The following is a 23,246-nucleotide window of genomic DNA, read 5'->3' on the forward strand; positions in this document are numbered from 1 at the left end:
AAACCATCATGCAATAACATTTAAATGTGACAATCTGAATAGCGTATACCTCTCAACCCAATGTCTGCAATTTTACCCGTGCATTTGAACATTGACCCTCTAGAATTTATGAAAGAGCAATCTGCATTGAAATGGCATTCAGTGATTCAGAAGATTGGTGTGGTCATCTTCTGACTATCTGCAATAACCCTCAAATCCCATTCACCTTTGGAGATATTCAAACCTGTCATATTAAGATCACTTACAAAACACCCAAGAACCAATACACTGGGCATCACTAAATTAAAATATGTTGTGTCATCGTAGCCATTGTGTTATAATGTAAATATTACTGGGCATAAAACCCATTGTCTCCAAAAAAAAAAAAAAATACTTAAAAATATCCCAAAAGTTGTCGTGTAGGCTGACACTGATTAATTTATTATTATTTTTTAACTTGGTTCACTTTAGCAGACTGTTTAAAGGAGTGCTACTGGAAAAACATTGTCGATAGATTTATTAGAGTTTTACAAATGCAAAGGCATGTCTTAATTTGAAGAGAAAAAAAATGGCCAGTCTGTTTTAAGCCACTAATCCCCCAAAATGCAACTGGGTTGCCAGGTTTTCACAACAAAACCCACCCAATTGCTTCTCAAAACTAGCCCAATTACTGTACATTTAAAGGAGGATCCCCGGTAATCGCATTGCGGTGGGGTAAAAATTCGTTTTTGGTGGGGTTTCCCTGGTAAAACTCGCAAGAGGCTAAATAACATCTAATTGGGGTCGCTTAAACCCACGGACATGAAAACCAACCCGCGGCAACATAGGGTGATCATATGCACCGTTCATACTGGACACGTCCCAGTCAGGATTTTAATATTGCCTAAAATATCCAGGTTTTGGCTATTTGCACTGTGCAGGTTGATCGTTGTGTAACATTCATGAGAGCTATAAAGAGCAGAGCAGACGGCTCCTTATGCTTTCGAATTGCTTTCATGCGTTTGTCGTTCATTTAACTTGAAGCATTGTGGTGCACTTTGTTTTTTTTTGGGATTTGTGTGCAGTGACGCTTCAAGTCAATTGAACAAACAAACATGTGCATATTTGAATCGCTTTGATCATTCCCTCTAGATCTCACCTTCTCACACGCAGCCCAACGATTGGTCGATTATGTACAAAACCTGCATCTTATTGGTCAAACTGCTCTGGATGTTTTAGGCATTATTAAAATCCTGGCTGGGACGTGTCCCGTATGAACGGCGCATTTGGTCACCCTAGGGCAACAGTATTAAAATAGCCCCTTTCAAAGGGAAAACCTCAGACTTGGCAACACTGAGCTGCAGTAATGTACAGTAGAAATGTCTGTTCACGTATGTAACCCTCATTCCCTGATGGAGGGAACAGAGACGTTACATCAGTGACTGAAGAATTGGGATCTCGCTAAAGAGACGAATCGCCTACGGGTGTAAACAAAACAAGCCAATGAATGTTGGCACGCGAGATTTGCATTGCCCACCCCACCCCGCAGTGCGGGTATATAAGGAGAGCACGTGCAGTCGCACATTAAGTTTTTCATTGAGGAGTCGAGACAGCAAATCGGTGGTACAGCAATTGTGGTGACAGAACGTAATGTCTCCATTCCCTCCTTCAGGGATCGAGGGTTACATACGCAACTGAGAAATTCCCTTTCAGTCAGACTCATCCTGCCAGGGGTGAGATCACTACACATCAGAGATGGCAGAGAAATCTCTGCTAGTGAAAGACACAAGCTTACTGTGATGGAAGCCGTACTGTGGAAGAATACACATGTGGGATCACCCGAATGGGGACACACTACACACGGGCACCTAGCCCAGCACAAGGGCTGACCTTGGGCATACACACGAGTGCTGGGCCTGGCGTCTGACGCTCCACCACGCCTGACTGCCGAGGGTGCAGGAGGAACTTCAACAGGGTTAGCCAAAAGGGAAACTAAACTGAGAAGCTCTTAAGCGCATGTATCCTGTATCCTGAATGGCATAGCAAGCGTGATTGACACTGAGCCGGTACAGCATTACCAGCCATCTGAGGCAAGTACACGAGAGGACACCGACTCTACACAGAGATTATAGAATCTCACAAACAGGGGCGGATCTAGAAAAAATATCGATGAGGAATTTTTGAGGGGTGGCAACATATGGGAGACGTATATATACTGAATTTAGTCACAGTTTGATGATAAATATATGTGCACACTACAAAAGGGCACAGGCTATCATTTACAAACTTAATCTCATGCAATCAATGTCTTGCATTTGAAACAGTTCATATAAGGAATAAGTGAACATACCCCATAAGCACCACCACACTCACTAATGCATACAGTGTCCATCGACATGTAATTAAAAGCATTATAAAAGATTCAGTGTTATCAATATGTCAATTTATTATAAGAAACACAAGATTTTAACAGCCAACGACATTTCCAGCTGGTGAGACTCAACTGATTTTCTACTGTTTAGTGTTAATCATCATCTAACTCAACCAGTCAAGAGCTACATTTAACCTTAGATGTTATATGAATATGGTCCCTGAAGCATAGGTTTTATTAGCTGACAATAATAATAAATAAATAAGCATTATAGGCACAAATACAAATGTACTTTTAGAAATAGTTTTTGAAAAATATGGTGTTATTGTTGTGGCAAGCTTAAATTAAAACTTCTATGAAAACTTGTGTGATATTCCCTTAAAATAATGTTTTAGTATATCTTTTTTTAAATATATTTTACTAAGCAATTTTTTACATAATTTCTTTGAGTTAGACCAAACTTTTATTTTGGTGGGTTGTAACCAGAGTTTCTGTGTTTTTTAATTAAATATTATTATTAGCTATTAAGCCTACTTGAAGTATAGCATACTATACTGTGCAATAGTACTATATTCAAAGTTATACCGAAATTACAAATTCACATCATCACATGGCATTTGTAATAACATGTACATAAATTGTTTATTTGTATTTGCCTACATTATGTATTTTAAAAGTGTTATTTTTAACCAATCATTATTGCCTCATTAATTTTTCATATAATGCATTTTAAGTCATTTTAAAGGCTATTGATGGCTTATGTCTGTTTTTATAGCAACAACAAAAAATATATATATATATTACGATATATTAATACTTTGTAAATTATTATTTGAAGTAACAAAACCATGGTTAATTTGCAGTTGCCATGGCTACAAGAACATGATTTGTGGTGTTATTGTTAAAACCATGGGTAATTTTCGTAAGGGAACCTGAAAAAAAAAAAAAAACTTTCACAGGAATGTGCCTGAAAGTGATAAACGGGCCTCATTTTTACCTAAATGATTTATACTTTATTTTAATATATATTAAAAAATGTATAAGGTGTGCATTGCAGCTGACACCTAAATGAACACATTACAATTGTTTTATGACTACAAGTCTTTCTCCTCAAATCCTCTTGAGCTTCAAATTTGCGTTTGAGCCCATGTGAAAGAGTAGCATAATTTACATATGATTTAAAGGCTATTTTTTACATTAAAATCAATTGTACATTATAGCTGACACCTACATGAACAGAGCTTCAAATTTGCGTTTGAGCCCATGTGAAAGAGTAGCATAATTTACATATGATTTACAGGCTATTTTTACATTTAATTCAATTGTACATCATAGCTGACACCTACATGAACAATTACAGTTGTTTTTATGACTACAAGTCATTCTCCTCAAATGCTACTGACGTTAGAAAAGTGTATACCAATATCGCATGTAACTTTAGAGACGGTCCCTAAATTTGAGACTCGTCAAACGTCCAACGTCAAGCCAACTTTATGCCTGTTTTTTTATTTATTTATTTTTTACTTTTAGTTTTCTTTTCTCTTCGCTGGATTGCTGATGTACTCTACCCGGGCATAGATGTTCATCCATCAATCATGAACATTCAGCAGCAAACATGAGGTGCGAGCGGTCGCGAGCGCGGATGGGAGAATGGAGGAATTTTTTTTTTTTTTTTTTTTGGAGAAACTGGGATGGTGCCCTAGGCAGATTGCGTACTCTGTGTGTAGGGATCCACGGTACTGAACACATTTAATATTGCAGACACTAATCCATATCGAGATTTGATTAAATGCTCTACTTTTGATTTATTCATTCAAAAATGGACGAATCACGTGACTTTCTGCTTTATACAGCAAGTTCAATTTCCGCGATTCAATCCCTCTCGCTTTTCAAACACAAACGGGTGAATTCGTATCCTCACGCTTTTTAAAAGTGAGTATCACCTACTAGATTAACGTTACACCACTGTAACTTTAGTTATATATCATCTCAAAGTCTGTGCTTTCATTAAAGCCTCATTTATTGATAGATAATCAATTTTTACCTTTTCCTCCTGAGTCTCAGGCCTGTGACACACTGGTTGCTTGTAGTGAGCCTGGCGGCTGCTTTGCGTTTTCTGTGTTTTTATACAGTCTATGGTGACGGTCTTTATCAACGTCTTTACACACCAGAATCGTGCGGCACTGGCCTGCTGCTGCTATTGAGTCAGTTTGGGGATCGCGAATCATTTGAATCAGTTCGGGAGTTCGTAGCGGGATCGCAAATCATTTGAATCAGTTCGGGAGTTCGTAGCGGTATCGCGAATCATTTGAGTCAGTTATGGGGATCGCGAATCATTTGAATCAGTTCGGGAGTTCGTAGGGGATCGCGAATCATTTGAGTCAGTTTGGGAGTTCGTAGCGGGATCGCGAATCATTTGAGTCAGTTTGGGGATCGCAAATCATTTGAGTCAGATCGGGAGTTTGTAGCGGGATCGCGCATCATTTGAGTCAGTTTGGGGATCGCGAATCATTTGAGTCAGATCGGGAGTTCAAAGCGGGTTCGCGAATCATTTGAGTAAGTTATGGGGATCACAAATCATTTGAGTCAGATCGGGAGTTCAAAGCGGGTTCGCGAATCATTTGAGTCAGTTATGGGGATCGCGAATCCATCGAGTCAGTTTGGGATTTCGGAGCGGGTTCGCGAATCATTTGAGTCAGTTTGGGGATCGCAAATCATTTGAGTCAGATCGGGAGTTCAAAGCGGGTTCGCGAATCATTTGAGTCAGATCGGGAGTTCAAAGTGGGTTCGCGAATCATTTGAGTCAGTTTGGGGATCGCAAATTATTTGAATCAGTTCTGAAGTTCGGAGTGGGATCATCATTTGAATCGGTTCGGGAGTTCGTAGCGGGTTCGCGAATCATTTGAGTCAGTTTGGGAGTTCGGAGTGGGATCACAAATCACAAAAGATTCGCGCTGGTAAATTTTCAAATTGGCCACAACCTTTAATTCGTTGCTGCCAACTGGGGTGGCAGCAGGGGTGGATTTCTTTTAGGGTGGCATTTGCAACCCTATGCCACCCCGGTAGATCCGCCACGTTTCCATTCACATCTCGGAGCTCGATCACGAAGCCAACAATGAAGCAGTATCATATGACGCAATCCGAGCAGCGTGACGGACTTGCTCAGCAGGGAAAGCCCTCACTGTAGTGATCGTGACCATTAGATGGAGCCAAGAAGCGACCACATCCATAAACACACGAGTGGAAAGACATCTTTAAAAAGACACCCCATCACTCGTGGAGCTCTTTTAGAACTGCTTTTTTAGTGGCTATTTTATGAAAACAGAAGATGAAAACAGAAATGGGAAGCTGCAGCAAGCCGGGTTTCACGTCACCTCACTTGTTCACGCACACTTTTTTTTAAAAGGGGTTAAATGATTACATAAAAACATGATAAAGTATAAACACAAAAATTTTACATAGGGAATTCTTTTATAGTGGAAAACAAACCTGTTAATTGTGTTTCAAGCACATCTGTCTGCCTGTTCGTTGCTCAACACATGCATTTTTATGAGTTGGAAAAAGTTATAAAGGTGAGTGGAAATGTGTTTGAGAAAATATTTTAGTACAGAACTGCCATCTTGTGGTAGAGGTCAAGTAAGTGATTTCATTGCAGGTCACTTCCTCACAAGTCCATCTGCTCAGTTGAGTTTCAGGTATCATCGAGAGAACAACAACTCAATGCAATATCAACATACACATTCATCACTATGTGTGCTTTCATCTTATATTTCATCTGCGTGGGAGGTAAGATAACACATGATATGGATATTTTAATTGAATTATAAGGTTAAGCAGATAAGTGGCCTGTTCAGCAAGTAGTATAAATGATTGATTTCTGATATGTAGTAAATACACACAATTCAAAACAAACCTAATCTTTAACAATATACAGTATATGAATGTTCTGACTGTTTTTTTTGTTTTTTGTTTTTTGTCTTGTCATTGTTTAAAAATCAAATTTGAGTAAATCAGCTGTGAAATCAAGCTGTGGCAATCTATTTTTTGATGTCATGACCCGACAAATTAGAAACACTGACATAACTATTTCCTGCTGAGAAAGCAAGATAGAAAGAAAGACATTTAATTTGAATTTGAAATGTTTTTTTGTTTTTGTAATTTGTTACAAATATGTATCATCTGTTTATGTGAGGTTTAAAGAGCGGTATATTTTCATTTCTGCTGATGGTTTCAGTTTTCAAGATAAAGAAACAACATCTGTCCTTCACATGCAGCACTGTGTGAAACCACAGAACGATTTCCTTTACCCCTTTTTAGACCATGTTCTGTCAAACCTGCTAGTGCTACAAAACAGACACCCATTAAATGAAGAAATCAAAGATCTTGTCATTAATTCAAAACCTTATCATTGTTCAATCAGTTGTTTGTATGTCAGGCAGTTTTGATTTTGAAATTTGGACATTTTTAGCCCCTATATCACACGTCAAGCTTAAATCTGGTTAAGACATTTCAAATGAGATGATCTCTACAGTCTCTGAATGATCTTGGATCTAAGGTTGTGCAACAACCACAACACTTAACACACAAACCTCAATGACAGTGACAATCAGCAAATGAGTTTTTATCATCACCACACAACAGCTAATTAAAAGTGATGACAAAATCAACAACAGTATAAACCGCATTGCAATGGTCAGTTGCAAAAACAATAATCATAAAACAGTAATTGCATGCTTCATGAATGCTGCAATGGATTTTGGGATATTTTAACAAATCACAATGAAATTCAACGTGTTTAGAAATTGTACTTATTAATATACCATATCAATAATTTGTTTACCTGTATATTTCACTTGTTTTCATGTAGTTTCAGTGGATGGAGAAGTTACTGACATCGCAACAGTTGAAGTGATGGAGGGAGGTGTTCTCAATCTAGATCCTGGACTTGAAGATCTAAAGGAAGACGTTCAGATAATGTGGACGTTTGAAAGTGGCGGAGAAAATACTCGTGTCGCACAGATGCATCAAGGGAGAATTTACACTCATTATGACATGAGATTCACAGGCAGAGTGCTATTAGACCAAAAAACTGGAATTTTAACCATCATGGACATCAGGACTAATGAATCTGGGCTGTATGAAGCCTTGAGCATCATCAGTACAGACATCACAGGACGGAAATATAACGTTCATGTTTATGGTAGGTTACTGCTGCAACCTCTATTGAAAAATAACATGGAAATCATAGGATAATCATCGATTAGATTTGATCTATTGATTCATTTTTTCTTTTGTCATAAAGCACCTGTCTCTGAACCAGCCATCTGGAGCAGCTCGTCAGCTAGTGTGCACCAATCTACAGGTCTGTCTTTACGATCTATGTATGAAATAATAATAAAAAATTTGTAGCTTACAATTCTGACCTTTTTCTCTCAATTCTGAGTTTATAATTCAGCCTTTTCTTAGATTTCTATGTTTATAACTTGCAATAGCATCTTGCAGTTCTGTAAACCGTGTACTTTTTGTACATAGCAGTAGAAATGTCAGAGTCTTTAATTTCTTTCAGGTACATCACAGGAAACAAAAGAGACCTGTTCTGTGTTCTGCTCAGTGAAAAATGACAGAGACGTCTTCATCTCGTGGTATAAAGGAGGAGAAATCCTGAACCAGTCCAGCAATCCTGATCTCAGCATCAACCTCAGTTTATCATTAGAGCTTCATTATAATGATCCAGAGACCTACAGCTGTACAGCTGTCAATCCAGTGAGCAATAAGAGCATCCGTCTTCACATTAAAGAGATCTGCCCACGACAGGAAGGTATCAGAAAATCAAACTACATTTACCACAGAACTCTCTGCCAAAATGAACACTGTGCAGGGTTTTCACAAAGACATTAGATGAGACAGAAAATGTTCATGAATAACTCTTCTCTTTCAGTTTGTGTGGATCACTGTGGCGTCTCTGAGGCTCTGGTTCTGTCTGGTCTGCTGGGAATCATTACTGTTGTTTTCCTCATCGAGTATTTGATCTTCTGCTCAGCTCAGAAAACAACTGCTGCTTCTGTATGCTGATGATACCTTAAAAATAGATTTAGTTTCTGTTGTATTTTATAACTGGGAACCAGTTTCTATCTAACAAAGACAACAAATAAGCTCTGAAATGTGTACAGTAGTATCATACAGTCAAACAAAACATTTTCAGACCTTCAACATTTCTCACATTATCACGGTTTATTGATAAAATAAGACAAAAACTCGACAACAAAGTCAGAACAAATTCATCTCGTTAACAAGTAAACTCACAGTTTATTTTTTATCACAATTTTCAGATAAAATTGAGAGAAAAGTATGTAACAAAACACACTCAGGTAAAAGTGTAAAACACTGTAGAATATTTGGGTATAATGTTTCATAGTTTACTTTATTTTTCTATCCCTCACTTACAGTACATAAATTAACTATAGTGTCCTGCACCCACTGTTAAAATGTTTAATAAAAATATATACACAAATATAAAACTTTTTTGACTTCGTTTAGAAAACGCACTCTGGAAAATAAAAACTTCTATTATGAAACAATAGAAGTTCTCTGTCTATGTGGTCTATTGTGTGCAATAATATATTATTTCATTTGACAACAAAAACAAATTAAAGTAATTTAAGGTAAAAATAGTTGCTTAACTTACTGGTTTGTGCACATGTTATATTTGTATTTGTATTTTTTTATTATTATAATTTTTTACATTGTACTTTTATTTAGTTAAGTAGCACAACTCAAAGCTAATGACAGTTAGGGACACTAATACAGAATCTGTTCATTTCTTCTGTGAGAAGTGCTTTTTTTCTCTGTGTATGTTTACTTTCTGTCGTTCCATCACCAGAATCAGTTTAGCCAACACACATAGAAGTAACAGAATGGAAAGCATTTAAGAAAACTTGAATATATTTTAAATAACAATAAAATAAATACAAACAGAATGCACAGACAATACAAAATATTACAATACCAGAAACAATAATAAGTAAAGCCTCAAGTGAGGATTATCTTGGTCCAAACTCAACAGCTTATGTGTGACCTTTGAGCACAAAACCCGTCATAAGGGTCCGTTTTTTTAAAATTGTAAATTATACATCATCTGCTGAATAAAATAGCTTTCCACTGATGTATGGTTTGTTAGGATCGGACAGTATTTGGGCGAGATACAACTGATTGAAAATCTGAAATCTGAGGGTGCAAAAACATCAAAAAAGTTGATGAACGAAAGAATAATGCAAGTAAAAACTTTATGAAGAAAGTACATGTATACCCACCTTCTTCAAAATATTTTCTTTAAACTTGTCCAAATCAAGTTAATAGCAACGCATTTTATTAATCAAATTAAGTTTTGATATATTTACGGTAGGAAATGTACAAAACATCTTCACGAAACCTGAATCTTTACTTAATATCCAAATTATTTTTGGCATTAAAGAAAATCTGATCATTTTGACACACAGTGTATTGTTGGCTATAAATATGTCTGTGATAATTATGACTGCCTTTGTGCTCCAGGGTCAAATATGAATAATTTAGTGGTATAATTGTTTTTCAGATCTTGAATCTCAACTGGAGATTACCGTATTTTCTGGACTATAAATCACACTTTTTTCATAGTTTGGCTGGTCCTGCGACTTATAGAGAAGGTCCGACTTATTTATCAAAATTAATTTGACATAAACCAAGAGAAATGAACTAAGAGACATGAACCAAGAGAAAACATTACCGTCTATAGTCACAAGAGGACGCTAACCCTCTGGCGGCCGGAGATGGTAATGTTTTCTCTTGGTTCTAAATAAATGCGACTTATAGTCCAGTGCGACTTATGTTTTTTCCTCGTCATGACGTAGTTTTGGACTGATGCGACTTATACCCAGGTGCGACTTATAGTCCGAAAAATACGGTAATTTGATGAAAATAGAAAAACAGAATTAGCTTAATACTCAGAGATCCCAAAAGCTGCAATAAAGCGATTGACAGGAAAATGTGCTACTTATATGGCTTTAAATGCTATTAAAAATTAGAAATTTCTTTAATGAAATGTGCTTTTACAGAAATGTTAACAATATAACAATACCAAAAGAGCTTTTGTTAGTGTACAGTTGTGCTACAAACAAATTAACTGTTTGCAATCAATTTAGCCATTCATTCTGATGCGAAACTGTTAGATCAAACAGGATTTCTAAACCTTTGGCTCCACCTGGTGGACAGACTTCAGTGCTTGGAGCCATAATTATATTTGATCAAAGACAGCTGATTCACCTGGAATCTCTTGGGAAAACAGCACCAGTGGTAAAACTCCTCAGTGAGGGGAAATGACATTTTGATTCCTTATAGTCGACCCGTTTTATTCCATTCAGCTTAGTCCTGGATGAGCTTCAATAATACACTAATAATATGTCATCTAGTAACATGTCCTGGGGCAGTTTGTCAGAATTTGCCTGAAAGTCAATAGAAAAACATAATTACAGGATGCCATGCAAATCAAGTGAAAATAATGATGCAGATCCCAAAGTATAAACTATAACTATGGTAGGTTTAATATCCAACCATTCCACTGTCATTGCACAATAAAACCTGCATTATATTTGCTGGATAAAATCCAGTACTTATTCTTCTGTTCTGTTTTCACATGTACGAATGATCCTGAAGACATTATTTGATGCCTAATCCTGATTTCAAGAATAAAACTATGAAGAAACAAGCCAGATGTTTTGTGTTTCAACTGTGGATGATTTTCTGCATCCAAGCAGCAACAGAAAATTGTAGATTTTGTGAAAAAAAAAGCTTTTATATTTTTAATAAACCTGTATTTGTGTAAAGGTCTCTGAAATTAAATAGAGTATTTGAAAATTTTTCCACTTCTATGCTGACTATAAGTTAAAAAATACATGTTAAATATTTTTGTCATAAAAACTTTTGACATTTGATATAAAATCTACATAATGGGACATTTTTTATTGATATTTCTCAATGCAGGATCATGAAATTCCATAATATTATGCTTTTTTTTTTTTTGCAAACGAGTTGAATTTTTTTTCAACACGCTATTTTCAATTTTTTTCTTCAACAGGTTAAGACAAATTGCTCTGCAATTATAATACTTGCCTTTTTGTGTTTCCTGTAAATGACAGCGCCAATGATGACCACTAAAGCGAAGAGCACTACAACTGCGATCCCTACAGCTGCACTTTTTCCTGAAGTTAATTCACTGTTCGTAGCAGAAGCTATTTTCTCTGGGATGATGGTACTGAGCTGAGGCTCTGTAAGGGACAAAGAGAACAAAAACTGTGAGTGAGTGAATTCTTACAAATAACTGTAATAAACATACATGTATTTTTTTTCGATTTAGGTTAAAATGCAGATACAGTATGCGCAAGGGAAGAGGGGAACTGTTGAAAAGTTTAGAGAAAAGCAATGTAAGATAAATTACTATTGAAATAAAGTGACCAACATAACTACATAAAACAAAACAAACATATAATACATCTAACACGGTGAAAAGAAAAAATTTTTTGTAAATCTTTCAGGATTGTGAGTTGTCCCTTATAACGAGGATGTTCATATTTGAGTGTCAGTGGTATATAAAAATGTATAAAAATGTAAACCATAATAACACAAAGACGCTCAAGTGAGTTTCTGATTATTGTGAGACTTCAAAAGTTAAAGACGTTTAATCACTTACAGGAACCAATCGATTAATCCCTTCATCCATTCATAGCCTACCGGAAATATTTTCCTTTAACTTTGCTTTTCCAGTTCACGACGACAGTTATATTGCGCTTTGCCTTGCTTTTTATTTGTAACATAAAATTTGCGCAAACTGTTTACAAAACAACCTAACCATAATCATGCCTACAGTAGTACCAGAGAATGTCTGATATGGCGAGAAGTTTCACTGTCACTACACTTCCGGCTTCTGAATTGGGTTGCAGTTCCACTCTGATTCCACATGAGGGCGCTCACAGGACGAGTGCAGAATGAATGGAGGTCAATGGCCCCTCAAAATCCACTTTTCTCAAGATATAATTTTTTGTTTAGTAATTTGAATGTTGTATTCGAAAGGAGATGCAAAGAAATTACACATTGCTGGGTGTTAGATTTTTTTAGAGTCACTTATTTGCTTTAAAAAAATCTTTTAAAATGTCAATGACGTCATTCACATTCATTAGCAGAATGCTAGCGTGTTATGGGCAAAAACAACTCAACCTGTAAGAAATCGAAAAGACATAAGTACTCGTTCGTTCAACTTTCGACCTATAACCCATGTTGAACTTGCTAAACCTACAATCAGATCTAAGATTTATCAACGGCAATCGGGTGAAAGGGACGAATTTAGCCGTCTAGCCCCATAGACTACCATTCATTTTGCACTCATGGCGATCGCCCCCATTGGAACTCTGGTGGTACTGCAACCAAAATTCGCAAAGACTTCGGTTTGCTTACATACGTCACTTCCGCACTCACGCACGCTCGTCATGACGTAACTTTATGACGCAACATGAAGTAACAAGATCGGTCACGGTCCCCCCACGAGTCAGTTCAGTCATCGATTTTGTTCAATAATAACTTTTTTCTTTATTCTACTTACACGGTTGATTGCGAACACATATGTACCCTCATTTTAATAGCACACAGCGGCTAAGGTGCTCTTTCTGCTTAACGGAGAAAAACAAAACATGTTCTTTGCGATATGTAGGCTATTTATTATGCTTTCCCAAAGTTTTTAAATGCCCTCATGAATCAGAATAGCCTCAAAATAAACAGTTGCGTATTTCTCGTAACTGGCTGAATGCTGCTGTAAGCTACTCTTTCTGTCCTGTAAAATTATGATGATGCAACTGCTGAAGCGGATTTCATGAGATAGCTCGGAAAAACAACAATACAACATACTAGCGTAATACTTACCATAATAAACTGTAATGTTGTAAATCTTGTTTTCGAGTCGTTTGTTGCTTTGTTTGCGAACCTTGTAAAGCCCCGTTTGATTTAAGCTGACATTCAACAGGATCAGAGTAACATTCTGTGTATCTGATATCAGCGAAACTCCAGATCTCCAGCTCTGGTGTTCACAGACTCCTTTATGACAGATCATCTGAGCTATCGGTTCCTGCGAGGAGCCTCCTCTGAGACGGGTCACCAAAACCTGAGGGTCTTCAGTCAATTTCTCAATATGAATAGAGATGGTGAGGTTTCCTTCTTCAGGCACCGTATGTGACTCAGTTGCATCATCCTCTTCAACACCAGCGACCACAGCACCAAAAGCAATGCCTTTAAAAATGAAAAGTATTCATTGTACTATATATATATACAGAGAGAGAGAGAGAGAGAGGGAGAGAAAGCGAGAAAAGCTGACTTTTCCTCAAACCAAATGTAACATGTTACCATAATAATAATAATAATAACATGTAGGCTGTAAATTAACCCATGAGAGTAACTTCTGCTCAGACCGGCACAAAACTTACCAATCACACACGTTACTCCAGCGAAGAGTATCATTTTCGGTATCTTTGAAAACAACTTTATGTTGAATAACTTAACCGGATAAAATCGTAGTCTATTACCAACGGGAATTACCCAACTCACGTGGCGCTGGCAAGGTAACTTACCACGCCCACAAATAATCACACCACCACAGACGTACCAATAAATATTCAGAAAATATATTTTAGTGTCAGACTCATGAAATAATACATTTGGTACTCAGTATGGGGATGGGAAGTGGTTTAGAATATACTGAAACAATTATAATTGATTGTTAATAATAAATTAATAAAATCTTTAAAAAGCTTGCTTAATGGGGTTTTTTTTTTTTTAAGAAAAAAAGTGGTTTAGTTTTAAATAAATATATTTTCAGTTTGGTGCTTTCCTCTTAAACTATTTTCTGACGATGTATTTATTCATGTATTTAGCCAAATTAAACTTTGGTTTAATTTCACATGGGTCATTATACAATTTACCTCGACCAGAGATGTTGAACAAATAAATAAAATCAGATATTTTTATTTAAATAAATAAATAAATAATAATAATAATAATAATAAATAAATAATAATTTTTCAGTGTTCAATGATCTATAACTTGTAATTGTATCTATTGTTATGTATAATGTAAAGGCATTTCATTTTATACCAAATATATGTGCTTTACACACAACAGCTTGTTGTGTGAGAGTGTGTGTGTGTGTGGTATGTTTCATAATCAGGCACACACAAAAAAGACATCATATGTGGCTAAAAGCAGATTATTATGTCAGACAGTTTTTTTTAAGGATAAGAATGGTCAAGCACTGCAATCCTGTGTTGGTTCACTGAATATCTTACAAAAATGTTGGCAGTAAAAAAAAATTAATTAACAGTGTGGGGTCAAAATATATTTGACGACAAATATATCTGTGTGCCTTTCACTTACCTTCCTGCTAGTACTGCAATGTTTATTAAATTATTAATGCTTATTCTTCAAGAACTAGATATGCCACTCAAAAAATATAATTAAAGAACAAATAATTACCTAAAAACTAAACTTTCACTGAATACATTTTAATTTAATAAAAATAATAATAATAATAATAATAATACAAGGTTCATCGTTGACCAGTAACTATTTGGTTATACCCACATTCTTCAAAATATTTTCTTTTAGGTTATGTTCAAAAGACAAAATAAATTCCTACAGGTTTTTTTCCACGATTTTCATGTTGACTGATGTGGTGGAAAATTTCATTTAACATTGCTTCTGTATGCCTATATATGCATGTGTTTTCTTAGAATTGCTGTATGGTTCAGAAGGGCGACACCTGTGGGGAAAACAGATGTCTGAGTATGACCTGAGAGGGTCACCTAAGTCCTAAATGTGTGAGAAACCGCCCATAGAGAGTGTTCCTTGTTATGTGTGGAAATTTACAACTGCTGAAACTGTGTAACCTTGGAAGAGCAGAGGTATATAAGGTGGAGGACTGCCCTCTTCCTGGGCCGGTTTCACTCTGCAGGAACTCAGTGTTGCTGTATGACTGCCTGACCTTCTTTGCAAAGAATAAAAGCTTTCTTTTTAATTATACCTGAGAATGAGTCTGTCTCTTATACTGACGAGAGTTGATTTAAATTTTGCCACGACACAACCCTTCTTGGATAATTATGACCTAGATGACTGAGAATTTTAACAGACATACTTTTCTTACTAATAGTACATAATATACATGTTTTTAAAGTTTTCATCCATAAAAATCATGTTTTTTTATTTATTCTACTGATAGGTAGGCTGAAATGTGTTGAGGTTACTGATCTATACTGATACACACAAGTGCATTGGGTTTTATAAATGTGCTTTATAAACCAAAAGTCATTATTATTTTTATTATGAGAAATCAATTAATTAACAAGGTTGCTGTTAAAGTGTTTTATGTATTTTTATTTTATTTTATTTGGTTTGGGTGCCTCTTTCTTCAGATGAGAAACAGCGCAGATACAGACAATGTAGAGATGCTGATCCTGAGCGACGAGAAGCATATTTAGGAAAAGAGAAGGCAAAATGGAAAAAGGACAGAGACACAGGGAAAAAGCAGTCAGTTAGTGAACTAAATGACAGAGAAGGGAGAGCCGAGGGGAATTAGAGAGCAGCACAAGTGAAAAGCAGAAAAGGCAAAGCAGCAAGTGCAAGTGTGTGTGTGTGTGTGTGTGTGTGTGGTGTGTGTGTGTGTGTGTGTGTGTGTGTGTGTGTGTGTGTGTGTGTGTGTTCACTGCTCACTGCTCTGTGTGTGTGCACTTTGGATGGGTTAAATGCAGAGCACGAATTCTGAGTATGGGTCACCATACTTGGCTGAATGTCACCTCACTTCATTTTTTTCACTTTCATTTTAAAGTTAAAGTTCATGCAAACAGATATTAATAGAAAAGTTTTGGTTTTTCATCATTTATATGCTAAAATAACTCAATAGAGCTGTCTGCAAAATCTGCTGAGAAGTCATGCTGAATTAAAGGTTTATGAATGTCCAATTAAGACTCTATTACAACCATAACTGTAACTCCAACAAGCAGTATAACCAATACGGTAACTGCTGTCAACCCTGTTACTGATGTGTCAATGTTACTTGTATAACATTCTAATATAATTGTAAAAATGTAAATAAAAATGTAATCAACTAGTTGTAAATGTTTAGTAAGAGAGGCTAATAATCCACTCAAAATTGAATTGAGGTGTTTTATTTTTGTATACATACATTTTTCTTAAAACAGAAGATGCCGGGAGAGTGTCATTTGGAAATGAACGTATTCATCCACTAAGGGGGTGGGGGGGTTATCTTTCACAGTATATCAGATTTGTTCTATATATGTATTTAAAACATTTTCAGAAAGTAATGAATAGGCTATGTCGGTAACAGCCTAGGGTTGACCAAGCACACACATTTAAAATGGTTATATGAAAAAAAAAAAAATAATAATAAGATAGCCCGAGATGGCACGACACATTTTCATGAGAGGTAAGGATCTACTTCATCCAAAAAGGGGCTTAAAGATTTTCAAAACTGTACTTTGAAAATCAAACATTAAAAGTGGGAAATGGCACGTTTTCGTATAATGACCCATGAAACAAAAAAAGTTGTATTTCAGTGTCTCTTGCAGGGGAATATATATCAACAGCGCCACCTGCTGTCTACACGCAGCTATTGATAGTGATGCTACAGTCAAAAATCAGTAATAATTAAAACTTATCAAAATAAAATATATAAAATAATGGTTTCCATTTTAATATCCTTAAAAAATATATTAAAATACAAAATTTGTTTTACTTCATAATAATATTTCACTTTTTTCCTTGTATTTTTGATCAAATAAAGCAGTTTTGATGAGCAAACTTCTGTAAAAAATAAAAATAAAAAAACATAAAAAATCATTCTGATCCCAAACTCTGTGTGTGTGTGCGTGTGTGTGTGTGTGTGTGTATAGCACTTACACACTAATCCTCACAATAATAAAGATGTTAAATACTCATCTGAGGAGGAAACTATGTTGCATCATGGTGAAAGGAAGTGGGACGTACACTTTTCTGTAAACTAAGACAAACATTTTCACTGATTTAGGGTAGAGTAAAATTATTTACTGTATTTCGCAAGTTAGTTCATACACTGTAAAAAATAATTCAGTGGCTTAGTAAATTTCACAAAAATAAAGAGCTATATTAACTTAATAAAATCTTTTGAAATCATTTAAGTGATATTTTGAGTGGGTCAGATTAAAAATAATAATTAAAAATCCAACAAATAATTTCTCTAAAATTTACATATATTATTTAAGTTTATGTAATGAAAATAAATAAGTATTTAACTAACTAATTTTATTTTTAATATACCTTCAATATTTCTGGTGAATTCTAATATAAATATTTGATAATTATTTACCTGTACTGATCTGTTTTAGAAACTAAAATTATTAAGTATTTCCAACCAATTTTCCTAAATAAAGTTCCAGCTTAATAAATGACAGTTTAAATAAATTGAGTAAATTTCGCGGCTAAAGTGATCACGTGTGCAGCTCCGCAGGAAAAAAAATCTGCTTTCCTCAGCAGCGACGTCGACTAGCCATACACCTCACAGCTCCTGGTAAGTAACTTTAGTCAGCTAATCCTACTTACGTTTGTAACACTTTATTAAAAAGTTAATAATTATTAAGCATTTTCTAACAATTGTCTTTGTATTTTACGTCATATTCAACAAGTTTCGTAGCTTAATCGAAGTCACCTGAAGGACGGCTTTCCTCATCAACGGCAAGACCCGCACTCCTCTCATATCGTGGTACGTTATGCAATTGAGCCAGCTAATACTAATTATGTTTGTAATGTTTAATTCAGAAGTTAATTATTAAGGATTTCCTAACAATTGTGTTTGTATTTTGCGTTATCTTAAGAAGTTTAACAAGTTTCGCGGCTCAAACAAGAGGCACCTGTCACTGAAGGACTGCTTTTCTCAGCAACGACGTGAACCGCATTACTCGAATTTCCTGTAAGTAACGTAGTCCTTTTATAACTATGTATATTTGCAATAATGTTTTCAAAAGTTGATTAAACATTGACCGTGTGTACGTGTACATAACAGTGTAGTTTTCGAAGTTAGTTAGTGGGGCAGCCATATGTATGTTAGTTTTTTTTTTTTTTTTTGGAGTGGGTTAACGTTCGTACTATTTGGATCACCGTTTATTTCAACCGCCATTTGAAAGTCTAACGATAAGTGTACCGTGGTCCAGCAACTATAACTATACATGCCCAATGGAAAACGATTTTGTACAGGTTCCCCTTTGGGGTCAGTGGCTTGTCAAAAGGGAACACATCATTTATGAACTTTCAAATGACAACATTCTTTCTTGTAAAAAGCTGTCACGTTGTTGTAAAACATCATAATTACTACACGAACTCAAGTATGATCTCTTAAATCACCACTACAAATACGCCATGCAAAAGTATTTAAAATGGCGTGGACATAACATAGACTGGTGCGTTTTAATCAGCTCCCACTATAGGGAGTCGGACAGTTTAAGGCCTGCTCCATTGTAAAATCATTCTAGTGCACTGAAACCTAGATCACATACAATATCGGTCAAAAGTTTGAAAACCGTAAGCTTTTTAATGTAACAAATCCAGACCTGGTGGGTATTGAAGGACAGCGGAGGCTGGGGGAGGGGTACGTTGTTTTAATTGAGTAAACTTACTAAATTTGTTAAGAGTGTGTTTAAATATATTCATTTTGATTTGAAATTATTTTTAATATTTTTGTTCCCTGAAACAGATCAGTTTAATTTTCCATCCTTAAATGAATTAATAGAAATTTCACAAATATATTATGTGTATTATAAATAAACAATTTGTTAGTCTAATACTAAATTGTTTTAGTGGAAAAAATAAAATATAACTGTACATTTTAGATAAAATAAACTGTTGTATTTTTAGTCCGTTAATATGTTTACATTCATGCATTTGGCAGACACTTTTATCCAAAGTAACTTACATTGCATTTCAAGGTACACATTTACAATTTAATCAATTTTTGCTAGCGTCGACGCTCTACTGTTTGAGCTACAGGAAAGCCATCTTTTGTATAATCAAGTAAACTATATTCAGAGATTTTATTAAGTTAATAAAGTTAAATATTACTGTAATATTTACTAAGCCACAGAATTATTTAGAGGGTTAAGGGTTGAGTGTGAGGGTTAATGCAATGCATATTTTTTCAAGTAGTGCAATTAAACAAGCTTTTTTTTTTCAAAACCATTAGTCATTTTACTTAAATATTAAACATGTTTATAAAGAAATTGGTTGAAATAATGCGGACCTCAATAAAAGCCTATAGCATTGATTTACAGCATAGAAGCTCGCAGTTGGTCTCTTTTCGTTTTTCTTTTAGGTTTATTGTTAAAAATAAATGTACCTATGTAGAAAATTAACCTGTCCTCTTGTTAAGAAGAATGCTGTTAATTTTTGCAACTCCTCCCCCTAGTAAACTTTGTTTGAGATTTTACCTATCATATGGTCCAACAGAATGTTTGCTTCTTCAGGTGCTATTTGTTTTGTGTATTTGTCACTTTCTTGTAACATTCAGGTTTGAATGTTAGCTCTAACCAGTTATCTTTCAAATTTGCCTGTAGGGTTCAGCTGATCTACCCGTCTTTGTACAAACAGAGTTGGCAGAGGAGGTCATAAAAATCTACATCCTTCGGAACAATAATGGGGCAGTCAGCGATGTAATCTTGGGAATCTCAGCAGAGCCTGCTGCCATCTTTCAGGAGTCACATTGGATTTGAGATCTCCCAAGACCCACAAATACAGGTCCTTCTCCAAAAATTAGCATATTGTGATAGTTCATTATTTTCCATAATGTAATGATAAAAATTAAACTTTCATATATTTTAGATTCATTGCACACCAACTGAAATATTTCAGGTCTTTTATTGTTTAAATACTGATGCTTTTGGCATATAGCTCATGAAAACCATAAATCCCTATCTCAAAAAATTAGCTTATTTCATCTGACCAATAAAAGAAAAGTGTTTTTAATACAAAAAAGTCAACCTTCAAATAATTGTTCAGTTATGCACTCAATGCTTGGTCGTGAATCCTTTTGCAGAAATGACTGCTTCAATGCGGCGTGGCATGGAGGCAATCAGCCTGTGGCGCTGCTTCGATAGCGGCCTTAAGCTCATCCACAGTGTTGGGTCTTGCGTCTCTTAACTTTCTCTTCACAATATCCCACAGATTCTCTATGGGGTTCAGGTCAGGAGAGTTGGTAGGCCAATTGAGCACAGTAATACCATGGTCAGTAAACCATTTACCAGTGGTTTTGGCACTGTGAGCAGGTGACAGGTCGTGCTGAAAAGCGAAATCTTCATCTCCATAAAGCTTTTCAGCAGATGGAAGCATGAAGTGCTCCAAAATCTCCTGATAACTAGCTGCATTGACCCTGCCCTTGATAAAACACAGTGGACCAACACCAGCAGCTGACATGGCACCCCAGACCATCACTGACTGTGGGTACTTGACACTGGACTTCAGGCATTTTGGCATTTCCTTCTCCCCAGTCTTCCTCCAGACTCTGGCACCTTGATTTCCAAATGACATGCAAAATTAGCTTTCATCCGAAAAAAGTACTTTGGAGCACTGAGGAACAGTCCAGTGGTGCTTCTCTGTAGCCCATTTCCTGCACACGCCTGTGCACGGTGGCTCTGGATGTTTCTACTCCAGACTCAGTCCACAATCTTCCTCGGGGTCCGGTCACCTCTTCTCGTTGTGAAGCGTTTTTTGCCACACTTTTTCCTTCCCACAGATTTTACAAGCCTCAGGAATCTTTTGCAGGTGTTTAGAGTTAATTAGTTGATTCAGATGATTAGGTTATTAGCTCGTTTAGAGAACCTTTTCATGATATGCTAATTTTTTGAGATAGGAATTTTGGGTTTTCATGAGCTGTATGCCAAAATCATCAGTATTAAAACAATAAAAGACCTGAAATATTTCAGTTGGTGTGCAATAAATCTAGAATATATTAATTATAAGTTAAATTTTTATCATTACATTACGGAAAATAATGAACTTCATCACAATATGCTAATATTTTGAGAAGGACCCTGTACTCACTTGAGTTGTTCCAAAAACTGTTTCTTGAGCTGGATCCTCCAAAACTCTGTTAATGTTCAGAGGTTAAAAAATTATCTTCTTGCACAGTAGTGGTTCATGATCATCCCACAGAATGGGTATTCCTGATGGAAGTGTTTCTGTTATCTGATTAATTCTGTTGAAGACATAGTTCACCCCAAAAGATGATGTTGTCATAATTTACTCTCCCTCAATTTGTCCCAAACCTGTACGAGTTTCTTTCTTCTGTTGAACACAAAAGATATTTTAAGTGAAGTGACGTGACATTCAGCCAAGTATTAAAGAGTGTTGGTTAACGCAATTAAAGGTTGCCTTTGACTTTGCATAGTATACTTTTTTTTTTTTTTTTTTTCCTATCATGGAAGTCAATGGCAACTTTCAACTATCTGTTAACCAACATTCATTAAAATATATTTTGTGTTCAACAGAAGAAAGAAATTCGTACAGATTTGGGACAACCCGGGGGGGGGGGGGGGGGCGAGTACATTATGACAACATCATCTTTTTGGGTGAACTATCCCTTTAATATTGATGTAAGTGTTGCTTTTATATTTTTTTATGGTTTAATGTTGAGTGTGACTGCAAATGGCTGGTATGCACCAGGAACAAAGATGTCATTTCTCTTACGGCTATCGTATTTTACATGTAATCTACTTGAATACTAAGATGGATGAAATGTTTCATAAGGTTTAATCATTTCCCTTATGGCTACTTTACAGTTGTTAATTTTTGCAATCTACTGGAATATTAAAATGGATACAATGTTTCAAAGGTTGATTTTAGACTTTGTCTTATGTTTAATTGACAAATAAATTTTCAAAAAAAAATGTGTTTCTTTCTTTATTTGGTTTTATTATATTAATTAATAGGGTAAATGGTGTAAAAAAAAAAAGTGAATGCAGCATTTTGATAATTTATAGTCCAATATTAAGTTAAATTCACTTTTACATGTAGTAAACGTAGCACATTTTTTTTGGTAAAATTTCATCCAATATTTCAATTATATCTACTCAATATTTTTTGTTTATTTTACATAGAATTACAGTTGTGGTGTTTTATAATTTTGATTATATCCAATTAATTTTATTTCTCATATAAAGTAATTCAGTTACTCAGATTTACTTAATTTTTTTACTGACAATTACTCAATTTAAACAGTATATTTCATTGATTTCACAGCTTTAAAATTTACTCAATTTTTTTGAGTGTAAAAATGTTTCACCAAAAAAATTGAGTAAATAATGGTTAAACTTTTTACAGTGTACTTAGATATAATTTTATATGCAATATTACCTTTTCTTTTCATCATCATCTTTAAGAGTTCATGACAATTTCTGTTCAGCTTTATTTCTCAGGTGATAAATCCATCCACAATTCATAAAACACAACACATGCAACTGAGGTACAAGAAGGCTTGACTTCCAGAAGTCATTGAAATCATTTAAAAATTAAATCGACAGGTTAAAAAAAGGCCTCAGGTCCAAATATTCATTTATCAAGAATTAACTGTTTGACAAACACTTTCTGCTCCGATGTCCAGATCTGAATTAAAAAAAAAAAATCACAAACAGGCTCCGGAGTCTCGATCTGAATCAACCATGTCGCGAACAGGCTCCGAAGTGCCGATCTGAATCAACCGAGTCGCGAACATGCTCCGAAGTGCCGATCTGAATCAACCGAGTCGCGAACAGGCTCCGAAGTGCCGATCTGAATCAACCGAGTCGCGAACAGGCTCCGAAGTGCCGATCTG

General features: G+C 35.5%; 2 protein-coding genes across 2 annotated transcripts; one reads left to right on the forward strand and one right to left on the reverse strand.

The window, feature by feature from the left end:
- Positions 1-5,540: 5,540 nt before the first annotated feature.
- On the forward strand, positions 5,541-8,500 carry LOC113104362 (SLAM family member 5-like). Its single transcript, XM_026266079.1, has 6 exons — positions 5,541-5,901; positions 5,985-6,115; positions 7,197-7,529; positions 7,632-7,691; positions 7,896-8,147; positions 8,268-8,500. Exons 2-6 carry the CDS (start codon positions 6,079-6,081, stop codon positions 8,399-8,401), a joined length of 816 nt encoding a protein of 271 aa, XP_026121864.1. The 5' UTR covers positions 5,541-5,901; positions 5,985-6,078; the 3' UTR covers positions 8,402-8,500.
- A 114-nt stretch (positions 8,501-8,614) lies between these two features.
- LOC113104363 (uncharacterized) lies at positions 8,615-13,938 on the reverse strand. The gene is made up of 4 exons (XM_026266080.1): positions 13,831-13,938; positions 13,274-13,636; positions 11,474-11,628; positions 8,615-10,806 (listed from the first exon to the last, which is right to left on the reverse strand). Exons 1-4 carry the CDS (start codon positions 13,862-13,864, stop codon positions 10,744-10,746), a joined length of 615 nt encoding a protein of 204 aa, XP_026121865.1. The 5' UTR covers positions 13,865-13,938; the 3' UTR covers positions 8,615-10,743.
- Positions 13,939-23,246: the final 9,308 nt, after the last annotated feature.

The sequence above is a fragment of the Carassius auratus genome, unplaced genomic scaffold (genome assembly GCF_003368295.1).
Source record: "Carassius auratus strain Wakin unplaced genomic scaffold, ASM336829v1 scaf_tig00218011, whole genome shotgun sequence".
In the NCBI taxonomy this organism is placed as follows: Eukaryota; Metazoa; Chordata; class Actinopteri; order Cypriniformes; family Cyprinidae; genus Carassius; species Carassius auratus.

Excerpts from the sequence above, each read along its gene's own strand:
- LOC113104362 (XM_026266079.1), top strand. The coding sequence starts at position 6,079 with ATGTGTGCTTTCATCTTATATTTCATCTGCGTGGGAG. Across the intron at positions 7,530-7,631 it reads ATATAACGTTCATGTTTATG|CACCTGTCTCTGAACCAGCC; the intron begins GTAGGTTACTGC and ends TTTGTCATAAAG. Across the intron at positions 8,148-8,267 it reads GATCTGCCCACGACAGGAAG|TTTGTGTGGATCACTGTGGC; the intron begins GTATCAGAAAAT and ends CTTCTCTTTCAG.
- LOC113104363 (XM_026266080.1), bottom strand. The coding sequence starts at position 13,864 with ATGATACTCTTCGCTGGAGTAACGTGTGTGATTG. Across the intron at positions 13,637-13,830 it reads TGGAGTAACGTGTGTGATTG|GCATTGCTTTTGGTGCTGTG; the intron begins GTAAGTTTTGTG and ends TCATTTTTAAAG. Across the intron at positions 11,629-13,273 it reads CAACATTACAGTTTATTATG|AGCCTCAGCTCAGTACCATC; the intron begins GTAAGTATTACG and ends TGTCCCTTACAG.